The 19,689-nt window shown below is 39.1% G+C and overlaps 2 protein-coding genes across 2 annotated transcripts in view; one reads left to right on the top strand and one right to left on the bottom strand.

Moving 5' to 3' along the window:
- Positions 1–175: 175 nt before the first annotated feature.
- On the bottom strand, positions 176–15,501 carry commd8 (COMM domain containing 8). Its single transcript, XM_053335845.1, has 6 exons — positions 15,378–15,501; positions 12,251–12,406; positions 6,249–6,401; positions 2,899–3,054; positions 388–455; positions 176–338 (listed from the first exon to the last, which is right to left on the bottom strand). The coding sequence occupies exons 1-5, from the start codon at positions 15,420–15,422 to the stop codon at positions 435–437; spliced, it is 531 nt and encodes a 176-aa protein (XP_053191820.1). The 5' UTR covers positions 15,423–15,501; the 3' UTR covers positions 176–338; positions 388–434.
- A 436-nt stretch (positions 15,502–15,937) lies between these two features.
- Positions 15,938–19,689, top strand: part of atp10d (ATPase phospholipid transporting 10D) — a 61,939-nt gene continuing 58,187 nt past the window's right edge. The window contains exon 1 of the mRNA XM_053335833.1: positions 15,938–16,050. The gene's annotated coding sequence lies outside the window, so the exon portion shown is untranslated. The remainder of the gene's footprint in view (positions 16,051–19,689) is intronic.

Genomic DNA, 19,689 nt, shown 5'->3' with positions numbered 1-19,689 from the left:
TCTGCTATATTGCCTACCTGCTCTCTATGATACTCACATGTCTGATGGTAACACACAGTATGAAGACATGAAACACTGCTGAGGCAAAATCACCATCACACATGGAACTCTATATGCAACTGTTTTTTTACTGTTCGTTGTAAAAATAAATGGAGCCTCGAGTTTATTTCCACTGAATCAAATAGGATTTAATAAAACATTTACTTCAACATGTTCATGACACATTATAAATGTTAAGCAGTCACACGTTAGACTGAATTAAAAAGAAGAGAACGTTTTATCACAGGACTTGATTATCAAAAATCATTTGTGTGTGTCAGCCACACATATGAAGGCTTGGAAGGGCTTCTCTTCATACTTATGACATGATGTCACTGAACTGGACTTCCTGCAGTCTTACATCTGAAGGAGATCAGTGCTCCACAATCATTCCATCATTTCAGCTGCAGCACCACCTGCAAGACACAAACACAAAGAAACCCTTTAGAACCTCTGCTTAGTGTAAATTTCTGCCCCCAAGTGGCCAAAAAAAGATTGACGCAGCACAGAAGTCAAGCATTATTCTATATTTTCTTACGGTCACCAAATCCTACCATAATCAAATCTGATTTCTCTGATCTGTGTGTGACTCTCAGCCCCAAGTCTATAGATGCCCACTGAAGAAGTCAAATTTATGAGCAGGGCTCACATACAGTGTAAACTGAACCTGTCAACTCAACTGTTTCCTAAAATAGCTGAGCAATGACATGATATCTTTATTACATGTTCCTTATAGATCAATAATAAAACATTTGATTAAGAAATAAATATGTATTGTCTCTTATGAATGTAAACTCTGATGTCATGGACTCCACAGAAAAACAATACATTCATTATATTATTCATTTGATTCATTATATTAGAAAAACAGGATGAGACACAAAAGTACATCATATCATCATGCTAGAAGAGAGGGGGAGAGAGAGAGAGAGAGAGAGAGAGAGAGAGAGAGAGAGAGAGAGAGAGAGAGAGAGAGAGAGAGAGAGAGAGAGAGAGAGAGAGAGAGAGAGAGAGAGAGAGAGAGAGAGAGAGAGAGAGAGAGAGAGAGAGAGAGAGAGAGAGAGAGAGAGAGAGAGAGAGAGAGGTGTGTGTGAGTTTAAAGATCCCCTTCAAATATGTGCTCTGCTTTGATTGGAATAATAATTGGTGTCTGATATGTTTTATAAAATCTCCCCCTTCATTTAAAAGTACAGAATCAGTGAATATGCACATCATTCATTTCTAAAGTTTTCATGCTATTTGACAGTGAAGTCAATTCTCAGTCAGTGTGTGTGCACTGGAGTCTTCAAGTTTCCACATCACACTTGTGTAAGTTTGTAACAGATTCGACCTTGGTTAGTTCTGTGGGGTGCCAGTCAGAGTCAAGTCTGACAAATAATAAGTAATAAAATGAAAGGTCAAATCATACAAAACCATAGCCAGCAAACAGTAATTACATAAATTCAAACCAAATCCACAGCAATGCAAAACATCTCTCCCCACTCGCGGGTACCACAACATGGATCAGAACCGAGGGTAAACTGGCATCACTCTCTCCTACACTCTGGCCGTTTGGTCTGTCTCACTGGCATTTTTTTGACAGGTCTTTGGTTTCAGGGATGGCAGTTATTGCTGAATGGCAGATTGGTTGATTGAGGGTGTGGACTGTGGGAAACATGAATGGATGAACTTTCTAAAGTAGTGATGCAATGCTGGGGTGATCACTACAAGTTTCATACTGGACCATGATTGGTTCCAATCTAGTAGCGATGTCATAGATCAAGTTCATAGGTACACACCCACCTTTAACTCTCCATTCAGCAGATCAATGTGAGAACAAACTGTGCATCATTCTGTACAGTAAAGCTCAAACATGTAGGACCATGGACAGAGTTCACACCTCACACACTGATTCAAGTTTTAATCTTAATCCTTAATGTGCTGTGATGATTGGACTGACAGTACAGTTAGTTATAGTGCACACTGATCACACATTATATTCCACTTCTTTACTGTGCAGCTCTGGCTTCATACTGTCACAATACTGCCACTCAGTGGCTGAGCTCTTTATTTAACATGAATGTGAAAATATTAGCTGGTGCTATTTTTCATGTATTACATTATACATCTGTTAGTATGTATTTTAACATAAGCTAGCAGTCTTGCTCATCATAGGTGCCGCTCGTTCTAGCACGTCTACAATGATGGATATCAGACTAGAACAGCTGGCAGTGCCTCAGAAGGATATATCACATTCTGCTTCAAATGCTTACTGAAGAGACAGACCCTCTCTGTTAAGGTATAAGAGACTTGTACTCTGACTGGAGCAAATCTTTGTCCATGTCTCAGGCATGCACACGAACCAGGCTAGAATAAACACATGTATTGATACAGAATTCCTGATTTGATTAATCTTTGCCGATTGACAATCATCACAGAATACTCACAATGAGGCTAAATATAATTTCTGAGCTCCTGGTTATAGTTGTGTGTATGGAGGTTAGGTTAAGGTTAGTGGTGAGGTGTGTATGGTTAGGTTAAGGTTAGTGGTGACGTGTGTATGGTTAGGTTAAGGTTAGTGGTGAGGTGTGTATGGTTAGGTTAAGGTTAGTGGTGAGGTGTGTATGGTTAGGTTAAGGTTAGTGGTGAGGTGTGTATGGTTAGGTTAAGGTGTGTGGTGAGGTGTGTATGGTTAGGTTAAGGTGTGTGGTGAGGTGTGTATGGTTAGGTTAAGGTGTGTGGTGAGGTGTGTATGGTTAGGTTAAGGTGTGTGGTGAGGTGTGTATGGTTAGGTTAAGGTTAGCGGTCCACAGTGAATGGAAGTCAATACAATGTTCTGACAACCATAGCTGTGCAAACGTGTGCTCTGTGTGTGTCTACCTTATTAGCAGCCTCTAGTGAACTGATGAGTGTGTTTAGCTCCTCTCTGTTCATCTCCATGGTGATGGGCCGGAGGGCTCCGTTCTCCCTCACATCCAGACTGAGACTAAGCAAAGGAGTGTGAAGAGATGAGATCTTATCACTGGACAGGGCCAGCTGGAGGAAGAGGAGACACAGGAACAGGGAATAAAACAACTGTTTGATATTAGACCTATCACTTTATTTACTATTTTTTGTTGGATATTCTTCATCAAACAGTGTTTCCAGCTCAATCAGTGACAAGATGGATTACTTGAAACATGTAAAACAATTCACAGTAAGATATATGTTCTAATCAACATTATGACAACCTTAAATATCTTCCTCTTTTTTCAAATACACAGGAAACACACATGATAATAAATACAAAGTCAGTGTACAGATAGCTTCATTCCTCTCAACTCAACACACAAGCACACCAGGTCTGTTTTCAGAGAGATGACTGTTGCTTCTGATCCAACTGACTGATGTATCTGACTGTGTGTTTATCCTAAAATAAATAGAGACTGTTCTGCTTTGGTTTTATTTGGAGTAATATACATACATGTTTGTTTTGTGCTTTTTTTATGGACTGAAAAAAGAATCCGTAGTCACAAAGAAAAGCACAATTTCACATTGCGTTGTGTTTACTTTCTAAATATTGGAGAGAAACGTGTTGATGGTCTCTTCTTTTTATTTGAAACAATATCTATTTTATCTTAAGGTAGACATTTAATTTCCATTTAAAGCATACATCCTTTGTGTTGGCTGACTGTATTTTTTTGTGTGTGTGTGTGTGTGTGTGTGTGTGTGTGTGTGTGTGTGTGTGTGTGTCTTGTGACTGTCAGGATGTCTCCAGGCTAGCTAGCAGTATATACAATAATGGTTATATACAAAAGCCGTCACAACATGTGAATGTGTATGTATATGTAAATGTATATATGTGACTGTATGTGAACAGCCTGGTTTGTTTTTGTTTGTTTTTTTATTTTCAGTTTTGTGTTGGGTTTTTTTTAGTTCTGCTCTTTTGTTTTTCAAAAATGTAAAAATGTGATTATACACTTTCCTTATCAAGGACTGTGCATTTGGTAAACGTTAAGCTGCATATGTGAAGCTGCATATCATTTTGAAATAAAAATAAAATAATATAAGAAATAACAAATTAAAGAGCAACTGAGTGAAACATACAGTATGCATGCAGGTCATGCTGATCAAAAGAAGCTTGATGATCTTTCATGTTCAGTTCAGTAATGTGATGTCATCACCAGAGTGCAGTGCTGTTTAGTACAGAAGTGTGTTGTATTCAAAAGATTTGTTTTTCTGAATTAAGGAGATCATTTAAAACAACAGATGCTTTCATTCCCTTCTTGAGAGATTCATTTAATGGAAGCAAACATGGCCGCTTGTTTAATTGAATCCAGTTTGATTTTGTTTTGGGTTTGAGACACTGGGAGACACTCCTGTCTTTAAGTCATATAGATGCTGTTGTTATTAGTTTGTTGACTTTGTGCAACTTAGGACTTTGCAGTTGTTGACAGAAAGCTTCAGATCTGATGGATACTGTGAAAAATCAAACAGGAAACATGATCTCATTCATTCAGAAACACAGAGCTCTTTCTTTTTTGTATTTTTTCAAGTAAATGCAATATGCTTCTAAAGTTTAGTGTCTTTGCTGTGTAGAAAATAACAAACATTCTTTGCTGAAGATGCCAATAAAGTGGTTGAACCAGAGTGACTCCTGTGCTTTAAGGTAATATGCCAAACATACTCCAGATGTTCTTCCACCTCTGTCATAGTGTCATAGTTCAGACATTATTTCAGTGAACTCTCACCAATCACAGCTGATCACCATGCAGAAAGTTACAGCAGGTTAAATGTGCGTCCAGTTTACTTCAGTCTGCTGAGGATATTTCTCACTAAGGATAGTCATGCAGAGCAGTCTTTCTACAATATGTGACAAACTACAGCCAGTGTTTTCACTGACTTCGCTGTGGATATTCATGGTCCTCAGTGGGTAAACCCTGATGACATTGAGGACTTTCCCTCTAGTTTTGGACAAATGTCCAACTGTACATAACACATGAATGAATCCAAAGCACATTTACTCATTTCATGCTCCCTAGATGAACTTTTCATTTTGGACAGCATAGATAGACACTGACACTAACAATGAGTTTCTTGACAACTGCTGTAAATATTTGTTAAACCTAAAGAATGAACACATGTGTGATGTAGAGCCAGACATGATTTCTCCTAATGTAACAGTAGATAAATGCATTTGGTCAGAGGATGAAAACTCTCAGGCTCTAAAAACTCATTCAGGGATGTAACATAGAGGTGCTCTTATTATATCAATCAAAATAATACTAGTATAAATCTTCATGTTACGATACTGTAACAGAGGTTTGATGACATGAAACTTGAAAGACATACACTCAGTCATCCATAACTACACTGACTGGAAGATGAGGATGAAGATGAAGATATGGTCAGCTGAGGTGAACACTGATTATCACTCTCACTTTATGCTTATTAATCAGAGCAGCATGTTGCAGCATTGCTAAAAGAAAATGAAAACCGGGGAAAGAAACCCTGGTTGTAAAAGCAGGGTAAGGTGCAGTCAGTTACAGTCAGAGAGCAGACAGTCAAACATCACCAGATAATCACCAGCTGGACACAGTCTGTAGTCTATAGTCAGTACTGAGCTGAAGTTAGTTTAAGTTGGGTACTGATCAGCTGAGCTCAGCTGACTAATGTTTTAAAGAGAGCAGAGAGTGTCTGCTGCTGGAAACAAACAGACTATCAGAGTACAACAGTACTAAAGCTACATGTATATTATAGTAGTAGCAGGATGAAATGGCTGTCTGTGTTCTACAGTGCTCTCCCTGCTCCACACTGGATGATCCTGTTATTTTTTTCATTTTTATTTGTGTTCACATTTTATTTATGATTGTATTTCATCTGCATGTTTATTTGTGCATGGTGCTTTTTTATTTTGTATTGTCAGGCTACAGAAATAAGACAGCAGGCTAGTATGTCCATAACTAAATATGGAGCTACAAGGTTTCCACCTGACAGCAGCGTTATCCAATTAGAATAAACTAAAAGGGGGCATGAGCTTCAGTGCCCAGGGGCCCCTGATAGTACTTATGCAGCCTTGTCTCTGGGTGCAATCATACGTTTAGAAACTTATGTTAAAATATATCAAAAAGTAAATATTTCAAATATAAACACATTTTCAGGTATCAAACAAGTCATATTTCTTTAAATAAAAAGGTTCACAGTGAATTTGTGTTGACTGTGTTCATTAAAAGTGCAAAGCAGTGACTCACCTTAAGCTGCCAGTCAAAGTCCTGCAGAGTAGCGGAGGAGATGGAGTTGGTTCTGTCCAGCAGAGCGCGCCGGATCTCCTCCCGTCTGGCTTTTAGCACCGTCAGCACAGTCTCAGCATGGCTGCTGCTCACATTTGATAGGCTGGCCAGCACCTGCACACAGCCAACAGCAGGAAACACTCATCTTCAACTCTGAACACACCATGGAATCATCTTCTGTTTGACAATAATAACCTCCTTGTCAGATCAGTGCAGTATATGTACTTTATGTACTATTAAAGTCTGTGTAAAGTAAGAATAAATATGTGTTCTGAGTTTGACATACCACAGAAAAGTGTGTTGTTAACCACCCTGCCAAATTTGAATGATTAAAAAAATCACCAAATATATGAAATTAGGCTTCAAAGTTGTGTAAAAATCAGCCTCTTTCTGTGCTACCAAACACTGTGGGAGTGCCCCCTGAGTCCGCTGAAAACCCGCCCCCTACCAAGTGTCACCTGTCAATCAAAGTCACCACCTCTACCAGAAACATGGACACTAGGTGTGAGAGCTTTCTGCCACTACCTAACTGGCTAACTGTAGACTGTAGTAGTAGTAGTAGAGTGGCTGAATGTATTTATACCTCTACAGCAGCAGGGGCGGGTTTATGCTAATCACCGCTGCATGATTTTTCAGACCCGCCCACTAAATCCTGAACACAGAAATGTTGAAATACAGTTTGTGAAGCCTAGCTCCACAATTCAAATCTAAATGGTTGAAATGCTTTTTACACCTTTTTTAGAAATACATTTATGACCTATTTAATGTGTTTAGAAGAAAATGTATGAATTCACTTTACACGGTCTTTAAATAGAGCTGAAACAATTACCTGATTAATCCATTAGATGGTTGACAGTTTAAAAATCAATAAATTCTTCTTCATTCATTCATTTCAGTTTTTAAGTGTGAATGCCAAAAATCCATAAACTGATGCCTTCTTCTTCTTCTTAATATTAGTATTATAATTATTATTCGTCAATTGCATGTCTATGGGTTTTCAACTGTGGGTAAGTCAAAACAACTCTTACATTTTATAAATCTCTGCTCTACTCGACACTTTTGGCCTCTTCCAACATGTGAAAGGGCCCACACACACTCGAGGACACACTCTGGATCTGGTTATCTCTAAAGGTCTTGATATTTCTTCTGTTGATGTTAAGGACTTGGCTCTTTCTGATCATTTCTGTGTGTTCTTTGACTTACAGATCATTCCAAATGTTCAGTTAACCTCTGTGTCTGTTAGGAGAAGGTACATAAATGAGAATACCAGTGCAAAGTTTATGGAGGCTATAGCTATGTCACCAACTGTGAGTGCAGAGTCAGTTGATGAACTCCTGGATAAATTTAACTGGAAAATCTCAAATGTCATGGATGCTGTTGCACCTATTAAAACTAAGACAACCTTGAGCAGAAAGAAAACACCATGGAGGAACACTATGATGGTAAAGGCTTTAAAAACAGAATGCAGGAAAGCAGAGCGTAAGTGGAGAAAAACTAAACTTCAAATTCACCTTGACCTCTACAAACAAAGTCTTTGTAATTTTACAAAGTTAAAGTACAAGTACAAGTTACTCGCTACGGTTGATAAGCTTACCAACTCCCTTCAACAGATCGCTCCAGAACTCCTTTCCACAGAAAAATGCAATGAATTTGCTTTTTCAGTGAAAGAATCCAGTCCATAAGGTTAAATATCGATACAAATCAACAAAACAATAAAATGATGCAATCCCTAAGACCTCCCAGGAATAACTCAACTGCAATGTCAGAATGTAAAACAGTTAGAGGAAACAGTGCAGCATCTAAAACCATCAACATGCTGTCCTGACACAATGCCATCAGATTTCTTTAAAACTATTGTGAACTCTGTCCAAACAGATTTGGGACAAGTAATAAATAGCTCACTTAAATCAGGTGTGTTTCCTAAACCCCTAAAAGTAGCTGCCATTAAGCCACTCTTAAAAAAGAGAACGCTGGATGCTTCCATGTTAACCAACTACAGACCTATCTCAAATCTTCCTTTTATAGCCAAGATCGTTGAGAAAGTGGTTTTTAATCAACTTAGCAATTTCTTGAACTCCAGTGGCCTTTTTGACAAATTTCAATCAGGCTTCCGACCTAACCACAGTACAGAAACAGCTCTTATTAGAGTGTTAACCACTTAACACACGCCCCTGTTTTTTATGTTGTTAGCCTAAACGACATGCCCAAGTTGTGAGCAGCACAGATCCCACATAGTTTGAGACTCAGAGATGTGTCTGGTATCATTGGAAAGGAAACACTCTCAGGATTCTTGTAAAAGTGTGATTCTGTGACTTACTGACAAAGAGTGGCAGAGGTTACAATGATGGGGTTGTTTACTCGCCCATAGGTTTGCCTTTACAATGACATGTGTACAGACATTCAGGGACCTCTCAGCAGGATATAGACACAATGAGGCCACAGCCACAGGTCTTGGCTTTATGCAGTCCAAATTTGGAGTCAAAAGACCAAAAGATGAATTTTTCAGAGTTATTTTTCAACAGGTATGTCCATGCGTTTTCCTTAGGTCCTTTTTGGAGACTCCAAATGGACACTTGGTTACCAAAGCTGTATAACCACAATCAAACACCTATAACTTCACATCCCCTTTGCCTACAATCAAAATCTTGGTCTCTAATGAAAGCTGACGCCATATTATTATTATTATTATTATTATTATTATTATTATTATTACATATAACCATATTTGTTTGTTTGGCCATATCTATCTATCTATCTATCTGTTTATTTTGCTATAAGTCATATGTCAAGTCGAAGAAGAACCAACTGTGTACCAAAATGCCGAGTGCGTAATGATATATGGTTCAACTCTTTTACGCCCAGGCCGGTTACACTTGGAGTTTGTTTATGGACAGCCAAACATAATAGCTTAGTGTCATACACCGTTGGAAACCTCTGACTATTGGCTAAAAGGTTATCAACTTCATTTCACCGAATATTTCCATAGGCTAGAACAGCTGTCAATCAAAGCCATGTCGTCATTGTTGTCGGTCACATGTCCTCATTGGCTTTGGAGACATGTACTGCCTAATCCTAAACACCGATTGGCTGGTGTGTGGTGTCGTCAGAAGCAGGAGAGGCTCACGGTCGTAAACATCTAGTCACGTGTACTCTGAGATGGACGTGCAGGTCAGGAAATGACGTAAACGGACCGTATATGGTTTGTTATTTGTGTTATTACGTTACGTGTTGGACTAAATACATGTTGACATATTGAGGAAAGTATTCCGGTTTTATGGAAACGGATTTCATATTTCACAAGAATGGATACTTGGCGAGCTGTACAGAAAGTCCTGAGTCATAAGATGGTCGTTGTGGATAAAGGGAAGACTTTGAAGGTATGTAGGCATTATAGCTTTTCTTACTTAGCTGAGTGGCTAGCCGAGCTAATCGCTAATACTATTACGGTTGTGAGCAACCATATAAGTCGTGAGTGGTCTTGAATGAATCAGGAGAATCTAAGCTTTCCAACGATGTACGGCATGAATATATATGTTTAAGGGTTGGTGTTTAAAACATTCAGAAGAACTTGTAGCTACCTCCTAACATCCGTCCCGTCCCGTAGACGGAACAGCGTGCGTTAAGTGGTTAAAGTAGCTGTATGTAACAAATATATTCCAAGTAATCAAAAAATTGCCCTAAATATCACCAGACATTAAGGAATCATGTTCATTTCAAACACTGATATCACTGACAGTAGTAGTCCAGCCAGAATATTCACATTTGAAAAGCTCAGTTGCAGCCCTCAAGTAATGTTTATGTTGTCATTCTGTGTTTTGGCCTGATGCTCCACCCACCACCTAGCTACCAATCACCAAGTCAGTAGCGTTTCAGCATCCAGGTTGCCAGTTGCCACTGAGCTGCAGCTAGGAACACTGCAGATAATGTCTGATGTTACAAAACCAAAAAAAACCTCATTATGACTCAAGTACGTTGTGACAATGTGAGAAACAAAACCAGGGTATGTATAGGAGATGCCTTTGAAACATGGAGACGGTTACAGCATCATACAGCACTCAGCTGCACCTGCTGATACGGAGGAGGACATGCAGGATCACGTCCAACAACTGGCAACCCGCGTGAACGTAGACTCTGGCAGGGAGGGGGCGAGGAGTAACAGCTCTCTCCAGTGTTTTGAACGTGGGCCACAGTACCATTTCTAAACCCTTGGTGTCAGAGTTACATACTTCAACTTTAAATGACATAAGGTTGAACACTGACTCAGGCAAGGTGTTAGTTCTGGTCCTGTTGGATCTCAGTGCTGCGTTTGACACTGTGGATCACAGTATACTGTTGAACAGGTTGGAAACTTGGGCAGGACTCAGCGCAACAGTCCTAGACTGGTTCAGGTCCTACTTGGAAGAGCGGAGTTATTTTGTGACCATTGGAAGTTATGAATCTGATCGAGTGGCTATGACGTGGAGTTCCTCAGGGGTCAGTTCTTGGACCCCTTCTGTTCAGTCTATATATGCTGCCCTTGGGTCAAATTCTGCAGAACTCTAATGTAGACTATCACAGTTATGCAGATGACACACAGATATACCTGGCACTGTCCCCAGATGACTACAGTCCAATACAGTCATTGTGTCACTGTTTAGAGCAAGTAACTAATTGGATGAACCAAAATTTCCTTCAATTAAAATCAGGACAAAACTGAGGTCATTGTTTTTGGCAATAAAGAGAAGAGGATTGCTGTCAGTAAACATCTGGAGTCACTCTCTCTAAAAACTAGGGACCAAGTCTGAAACCTTGGCGTGCTGATAGACTCAGATCTGACTTTCAGCAGTCACATCAAATCAATCACCAAAACAGCTTCTATCAGCTTAAGAACATCCAGAGTGAAGGGTTTTATGTTTCAAACAGACCAGGAGAAGTTGATTCATGCTTTCATCTCAAGTAGACTCGACTACTGTAACGGTCTTCTGACTGGACTCCCACAAAAAAGCATTAAACAGCTGCAGCTCATTCAGAACGCTGCAGCTCCAGTTTGAACCAGAACAAAGAGATCAGAGCACATTACTCCAGTTCTAAAGTCTTTACACTGGCTCCCAGTCAGTTCTAAAGTCTTTACACTGGCTCCCAGTCAGTTCTAAAGTCTTTACACTGGCTCCCAGTCAGTTCTAAAGTCTTTACACTGGCTCCCAGTCAGCTCTAAAGTCTTTACACTGGCTCCCAGTCAGTTCTAAAGTCTTTACACTGGCTCCCAGTCAGCTCTAAAGTCTTTACACTGGCTCCCAGTCAGCTATAGAATAGATTTTAAAGTTCGGCTACTGGTCTACAAATCACTGAATGGTTTAGGTCCAGAATACATGAATGACATGTTAGTAGAATATAAACCCAGTAGAGCTCTGAGATCTACTGACTCAGGTCAGATAGTTGAGCCCAGAGTTCAAACTAAACATGATGAAGCAGCTTTTACTTAACTGGAACAGACTACCAGCAGAACTGAAATCATTTTTAAATCCAGGTTAAAAACATTTCTCTTCCCCTCTGCTTATGATTGAACTCTTTTAAAGCACTTTACATTTTAATCTTTCATTTGCACTCTATGTCCTTTTAATGATTTTAAAGCTAATTATTATTTTTTGCTGCAATCTTATATTTAATGCTCTATTCTAGCATTGTATTTATGTCTTTCTATTTTTCTGTAGGCTACTTTGTTTTTATTATTATTAGTGTGTGTGTGTGTGTGTGTGTGTGTGTGTGTGTGTGGGGGGGGGGGTTAATTGTATGTTTTAATGTTTCTGTTTTATGTAAAGCACATTGAGTTGCCATTGTGTATGAAATGCGCTATATAAATAAAACTGCCTTGCCTAAACAAATTGATTGCTTAATCTAAATGATCGATACATTCCTGGATAATGAATAATAATAATAACAATAATAAAGATTGTGTTTGATTGACTCGTGTGCTCTTGTCTCACCTCCTCATCAGAGCTGTTGTTCCCTGCAGCCAGACGGAACAACGCTGTCAGAGAGTGGAGGAGCTCCTGCCACTCCTTCAGGCTCCAGGTAGCGCTGTAATCCTCCCGACGAGGAGGCTCCTGTCCACAGAGTCCATCCACCACCCTGTGACACAGCTACACACACACACACACACACACACACACACACACACACACACACACACACACCACACACACACACACACACACACACACACACACACACACACACACACACAGGATTTTGACATAGACATTCTCCTCACATGGTTTATAAAGTAAAGTTCCAACATTTCACAAAAATACAAAGATGAAGGAAAAGTTCATTTGTATGTTGCAGAACAGTTTTTTTCTTTCCTGCTCCTCAGATTTCTATCTTGACTCTATAAAGTGCTGCTTAGGCCCACATGGAATCTTTGCACAATTAGACGACACTTGCGCAGATTTTCCGCTGACTTTCCACCAATAAAGACACTGCTTGTAAAACTCAAAAAGTTAAGCCCGGTGAAATGAAAATGACTTTTTCCCACTTTTAATCCTGTGTCCCTGAGTACATTGCTTATTTATCTCTTATTATATACCAAATATGTCATAAACATCAGTATTTTTACATTATTAGCTCTTTTCTCTTCCTATAAAATAGTAAAATAGTAGCATGATTAGCCTCGTATCTCCCGTTGCCTGGCAACCCAACTAATGACAGTGACCTAATTTTCGCTTCCTTCCTTCCTTCCTTCCTTCTTCTTCTCTCCCTCCTTTCCTTTCGTTCTTCCTCCCTCCTTTCCTTCCTTCTTCCTCCCTTCCTTCCTCCTTTCCTTCCTTCCTCCCTCCTTTCCTTCCTTCTTCCTCCCTTCCTTCCTTCTTCCTTCCTTCCTCCCTCCTTTCCTTCCTTCTTCCTCCCTTCCTTCCTCCTTTCCTTCCTTCTTCCTTCCTTCCTTCCTCCTTTCCTTCCTTCTTCCTTCCTTCCTTCCTCCTTTCCTTCCTTCTTCCTCTCTTCCTTCCTCCTTTCCTTCCTTCTTCCTCCCTTCCTTCCTTGACTCGAGTTGAAATAATATGCCTTTGCCTCTTTATTTGTCCTTTTTCCTTCTCTCCTTTCCTTCTCTCTTCTCGTCTTATCTTGGCTTTGCTCACAATGTGTCAAAGGCATTTCCAAAAGTTCAGCCAATCAAATGTGACTTTGTGTAAGTAGCTAACAGATGAATATGAACAAAGACAGGAAAAGACACGTTTTAATATCAGTGGACAAAAACAGTGTTTCCATGTCCAGAACAATGTGGGTGAGCTCTGATTCATTTCAAACTATCTTTCTAATCTTAAATGAATATTTTCAATCATATTACAAGCAAAAAAACATTCTGCAAAAATTCCACAAATGTTCATTCTGGATCACTGCTCTGCTGAAACCTCTAGAAACAAACTGCTTATTCTATTTGGGTCTGCTCATCAGTATTCACTTCATGTATTTACTATATCAGTCACAGCCTGATTGCTACAAAACAAATACTTTAAGTAAATTTGAGTAATTTTTTACTTAAATAATGGCTTTCAGTAGTTGTTCCACCACTGTTTAAATCAGAGGTCAAACATAAGGCCCATGGGCCAGAAACGGCCCGCCAAGGGGTTAAATTCAGCCCACTGGATAACTTTGCAACTTACTGCACTTATGTTCTCTCAGAATTCACAGTGAAGGCTTCTGATCTGGTCGTAGACATCCAACTTGAAATAATTAACTTGCAACATGATTCAGAAGTCATGGCACATTTTTCATCAGGGTGCTTGAACACTTCCTTTAACTAGATGCTTTTATTATAGTAAAGTTATAATATGTATTATATATTTTATATATTATTTATAGGTTATTATGCAACGGTTTTGCTGGTCTGACCCACTCAAGATCAAATTGAGCTGTATGTGGCCTAAACTAAAGTGAGTTTGCCCCCCCCCCCCCCCGCGCTTTAAATGGGTTAGGAACATTTAAAGCAGGGGTTTAAAATGTGTTACAGCAGGGAACCTGTCATTCAAAACTAAGCTATTTCATTTCTAATACTAACTATAGCTGACTATGTACAATAGAAACAGAAGTGACTATTCAACTCTGACAACTGCACATCATCTATGCAGTCAGTGTATGAATGAACACACGGCCATGTCTCTAATAACAACCCTGACACAGCTTCAGCAATGTTACCATCCCATAATCAGCCAGGCTCAGTTGTCTCACTAGGTACTCACACATCAGCAAACCTGCATGTTTTACACTGAGGAAGGAAACCAGAGCAGAGGTGGTTTAGAAACTAAAGTGTCATTTCCTGTATAGTATCTGTGTCACATGGCTTTTCCCCAGGGAGAGAGGGGGCATGTGAGCAGGTCCTGATACCAGGTGTAGACAGACCCACTGAAAGATGAGTAATAACCACTACAGTTTACATTTTGTGCATAAAACATTTTTTGGCTCCATTCCAAAGAAGACATGTTAAAATGAAGCTGCTTCCATGGTTACACCTATCTGATCAGCCATGTTTTATTGGTTTTATTATTAAGATTTTTTTTTTTTTTTTTTACAAATCATGAAGCTTATTTGGAACACCCATGGGTTTAAAGAGTACGTTAGGTACCCATTAAGCTGATGCCAGATCTTTGACATATATTGACAAATTAAATAATACAAATAATTAGAAATTCGTATTGAATTATTGTCACTTGAAATGAGAGATTAGACTTTTATTTTAATGAAAATGTTCTCAATTAAATTGGTGCATTATAGATTCAAGTATTTTAGTGGATTTAGTGGGATTCACACGGATGCCCAAGTTTTACAGCAATGTGTGCTACAGTAGTTCCTCCCACATGAGTCAATGAGCCTTGGACCCCTAGGAACCTCACAGGTTCACTGTTGTCCTTCTTTGGACCATCTGATGCATACCCAGAAGACCCCACAACACCTACTGTAATAGAGATGCTCTCACCCAGTCATCACAATTTGATTTTTTTGATCAAAGTCAGTCAGTAACTCTCGTGTGATTACAGGAACAGTTACACATTAACGAGCTTATTCCATCATTTAATCAGAACACATACCAACATGAATAAAGATATGAATACTTACTGTTAGACTCTGTGTAGTAGGTAAGCTGCTCAGTAAAACCACCATGTTTTCATTTAATTCCGCGTTCAGACCAGCTGATGTAAGTCACGTGGTAGTTTGCGCTGCGTTCACTTGCTTTGGGGAAATATGAAAGTCAACATATTCACGGACTATTTAGCACATGTATGTGCGGTGTAAAATGTATTATTTTGTAGATGTATCTGTGTTTTTCTACGGCTTAACACTTACAACTGTCACCCGGGTAATTGTCTCTGTCAATTGACTCACATGACGAACTCCATTTAAAAATATGTGTATTTAATGTGACCTTGCTCGTTGGCTAAAAGCCAGAGGAAACCAATGTAAAAGTTTAAAATGTCGTTTAATAAATTAATACGAATAATCTATTTGATGCTAGTCTAGTCACCCTTAATTAATACGAACGTTACACAAATTTGCAGATATTATTACCGATACTGTGTGGAGTTGTTTGCAGTGTTTAGTGAATGGAGCTCAGTTAGACGGTGTTTCATAGAGAAGCGCAACGCTTTACAGCGGGTTGCGACAGAGAGCTTCACATCCTGCTTTCTGCTGCAGGCTGTTGTTACAAACTCCATGTCTGCCGGTGATGCACACACACGAAGAAGTGAGCTGCAGTCTATGAAGCAGGACACGTATGGAAATAAAAAGCAGGGTAAGTGTTGTTTGTCACGCTGATGTTTTCCAGGAATAACGTTATGTTGATTCATTCCAATGATGGTGAACAATGTGCAGAGGAACAGCAGTGTAGGCCTGCTGTTCTATCAACCGAAACACAAGCTGCTGTTCGACAAGCTTTCCAAACATTGATACTAACTGTTTACAGCCGCTACAACATCGGCCGTAAATTATAATGCAGGTTAACTCATAAAAGTTCGGCTTTAAGCTGACTGTACAATTACTCTATGATATCTACTAAGAAACCGTAACGTTATTCAAGACTGTTACTCAGTAAACCCTATTAGATAAAGTGTGTAAACAGGTGTGGTTACAGGCTACAACCTAAGTCTAACGTTGTGTTTTTGTGTTCATAAATTCACTCTTAATGACATCTCAGCAAGTAGCCAACAATAGAATACAGTTTATTGTCATTTTGCAAGAAGTACTACGGAATTGGCTGTACTGTGGCTGAATAGGTTATATATAAAAACAAAAAGAAACTAGGCAGTAGTGTTTACATAAACATAAATCAATAAACAAAGCATTGATGTTGAGTTGGTAAATCTCCTTTTAGCTACACAATGAGGATGAGAAGTTGCTTGGATCCACTGTGACAGCTCACTGATGATGGGAGAGCACACTAGATGTGACACTGCATGGACCTGCTGTTCAGACTCACATCAGAATCATGACATTTTAATAATAATTAAAGCTGCAAGCAGTGATGAACGGGCCCTCGCCCCCCCCGCCCCGAAACAGCAACATTAACTGCAACCCATCTACAAGGTCTTAAGATGACACAGAATGAATATGAAGTCGGTCAGACTAAATTCGCTGGAGGAATTCATTAAAATACGTGGCGTGGAAATGGTAACAAACGGTACCAAAATTGAAAATTCAGATCAAAATGGCAGACTTCCTGTTGGAGTTAGCGTATGGGTGCAAGAGACTTTTTTTGTGCGTCTCTAGATGACAGATATGTGTACCAAATTTTGTTCACCTATATATAAATCTTGAGGGAGGGGCTCAATATTCTAAATTTTCTATGGGGTGCAGTGGCAACATTTGGCCAGCAGTTCCTGTTTTATGGTGAAACATCGAAATTCCCCGCATCACCATGGCAACCAGGTAGCCTATAACAGATGAAAATAATTTTGATAACTTTTCATCTCCAATAGGCCTATCTGAAGATGTCAAGTCCGTTGGATTAAATTTCTAGGAGGAGTTAGTTAACGTATGATGTGTGGAAATTGCGAAAATTGTCCCAAAATCGCAAATTAGATCCAAAATGGCCAACTTCCTGTTGGACTTAGGGTATGAGTCCAATCATGAAATAAGAGCATAAAAGCAGCAACCAGCGAAGTAATTAAAAATCAAAGGTTCTGCTAGAAAAAAAAAGTCTCAAGTCCAACTCTCAGTAGTCTGTAAGAAAGAAATAAAGTCCTTCAATCAAGACAACATCAGTCTCAGCCATTAGAAAGTCTGTAACAGCCTTGCAATACAATTCAGTCAGTTAGTGTTGAAAGTGAAACAGTTTCAGAGAGGTTGGTTATGTTTTAGGCTGTGGTGTGCTCTGTGGTTTGCAGGATTGTTGAACTGTATTTCTTTTGGTTGCTCTCTTTAAATGATGTGGGCAAAATATTCTCTCAGATACAGTTTTAGTAAAAACTGATCATTAGAACCTTCATGCTAAAGGGTGGACACATGTAAAAGGGTGTAGTAGTAGTAGATTCATCTCATAATCAAACTGAACTGATATCTCAGCTGTGCTATCTCAAAGTTAAGTTTCCGCCATATGTCATGGTGATGGTATGGATGCTAGTGTATAGTCAGAGCATGGCCAGCAGGATAGCTTAGTGGAACCATTAACAGGTCAGTATGGTGCTGTGTACATGACAAACTGATTATCATCACCTGACCAGTTTAGGTTGTTTCTCTCAGTGTTGTGGTGTGTTTGCTGGGCTCGACTTTCATATATTTGTACTCAAGATTCACTGTTTAGACAAAGGAACACTGTCTCTGTCCATTTGCTTCTGGATACGTTTGGTCTTGAACTTATTTTCATATTTTAGGCTTAGTCCCCTTAAACCACATGATCACATATCTGATTCATGGAAAGTCTTCTCAAGACAGTTGTATGACTACAGAGTCGGTCATCTCAGTACAAATACTGTGTATACGGAATACTATGTATTTTAAAGTTGGATTTCATCTATAGTTTCAATGATCAGTTGATTGAGAGTTGGATATCCAGGTCCTTGAATTCCTAATGTGAAGGTTTTCTCATGTCTTTAGTTGTATTTAACAGGACACTGATTATTTGGGTTATGAGTAGAAGGGGGGAAAAACAGTGATTGACAGTTTTCACAGTTTTCTGGTATTTTATAGACCAAGCAAACATGTACAGATGACTTGATAATGAAAATAATTGTTAGTTGCAATTGTAATGACGTTGATGGTCAGATCTGGCTAACATGAATAGTCCATAGAAGTTAACATTTTTAGGGATGACCATACTATTATGTGCAGAGTCAGAGAGAGAATTTTACAGACATAATCATGAATATTGATGTAAAAGTCACAAACTGCACAATCACTTTGATGTGTAATCATTGCAGCAGTTGTTCCAATAAGGCATCTTACTACCCAACATCATTTCTGGACCTCACTGAATACAGCTACTAATGTACAGTAGGTGAGCTGTAACAGTATGGTATATGTTGTCATCAGAAGACCATCATAAACAATCAGAGCTCAGCAAATAATCACTTACATAAAATACAGCACACTATTATTACACTAGTTAGGCTGTAACAGTTTGACCAGTTAAGTGAAGATCACACAGTAGAGCTCCCTTTTAAAAGGAACATCATTAAGTCAGTAGCTCTCAAATTGGAGTCTGGGGGCCTGCAAGGATCCTTCAGGGGGTTTCTAGAGTCTCCAGCTACAATCACACAGTAACTCACTGCAACATGATTGACTGTGAATGATCCCAGTTACACACTCTGACTTGTAGATTTTAAATCATGGTCATCATGTAAGTGAAGTCAAGTCAAACTTTATTTATAACAACCACAATTGGCCACATATGTACTCTACACAATTTTATAATTCACTTCCAGAACCTCGTATATGTTTTATGCAGTGTAAAGGTTTCTGGAAGTTCAAGGCTGTTAACACCCAAAGTTGAAATCCAAAAGTAAAATGTTAATATTTTCAGCTGACAGAGCATGAAACAAACACAAAGCTGTTCACTTGTAATGAGGTAGGCTGTGATTCTTCTCACTTCTTCAAAACCATGTTAAAACCAGTTTTTATTGGGAAGTGTACTCACAAATGTGTACAAAGTGCTCCGTACAGGGCTGGGTGGGGATTTTTAAGTTCACTTCCCCACATAATATCCTGCATTTGGTCAGTAAAAGTCAGGCAATTTTTAGTAAGGTAATATTTGAAATAACAAAGGCCTACTGAATTCGACACTTCAGATCAAATATTCAAATTTGCAGATGTGTACATGTTATTCCAGCGGTTTCAGAAAGGAGCCTAGCTAGCTAAGTAAAACCATGCCAGTGTTCAGATAAAGAAGAGATTCATGTCCTTCTGTGTGGCCTGGGAAAGGACTGTTGTCTTATTA

The sequence above is a fragment of the Scomber japonicus genome, chromosome 16 (genome assembly GCF_027409825.1).
Source record: "Scomber japonicus isolate fScoJap1 chromosome 16, fScoJap1.pri, whole genome shotgun sequence".
Lineage (NCBI taxonomy): Eukaryota > Metazoa > Chordata > Actinopteri > Scombriformes > Scombridae > Scomber > Scomber japonicus.
Note: the sequence above shows the minus strand (reverse complement) of the source record. Positions and strands in the feature narration are given on the sequence as shown.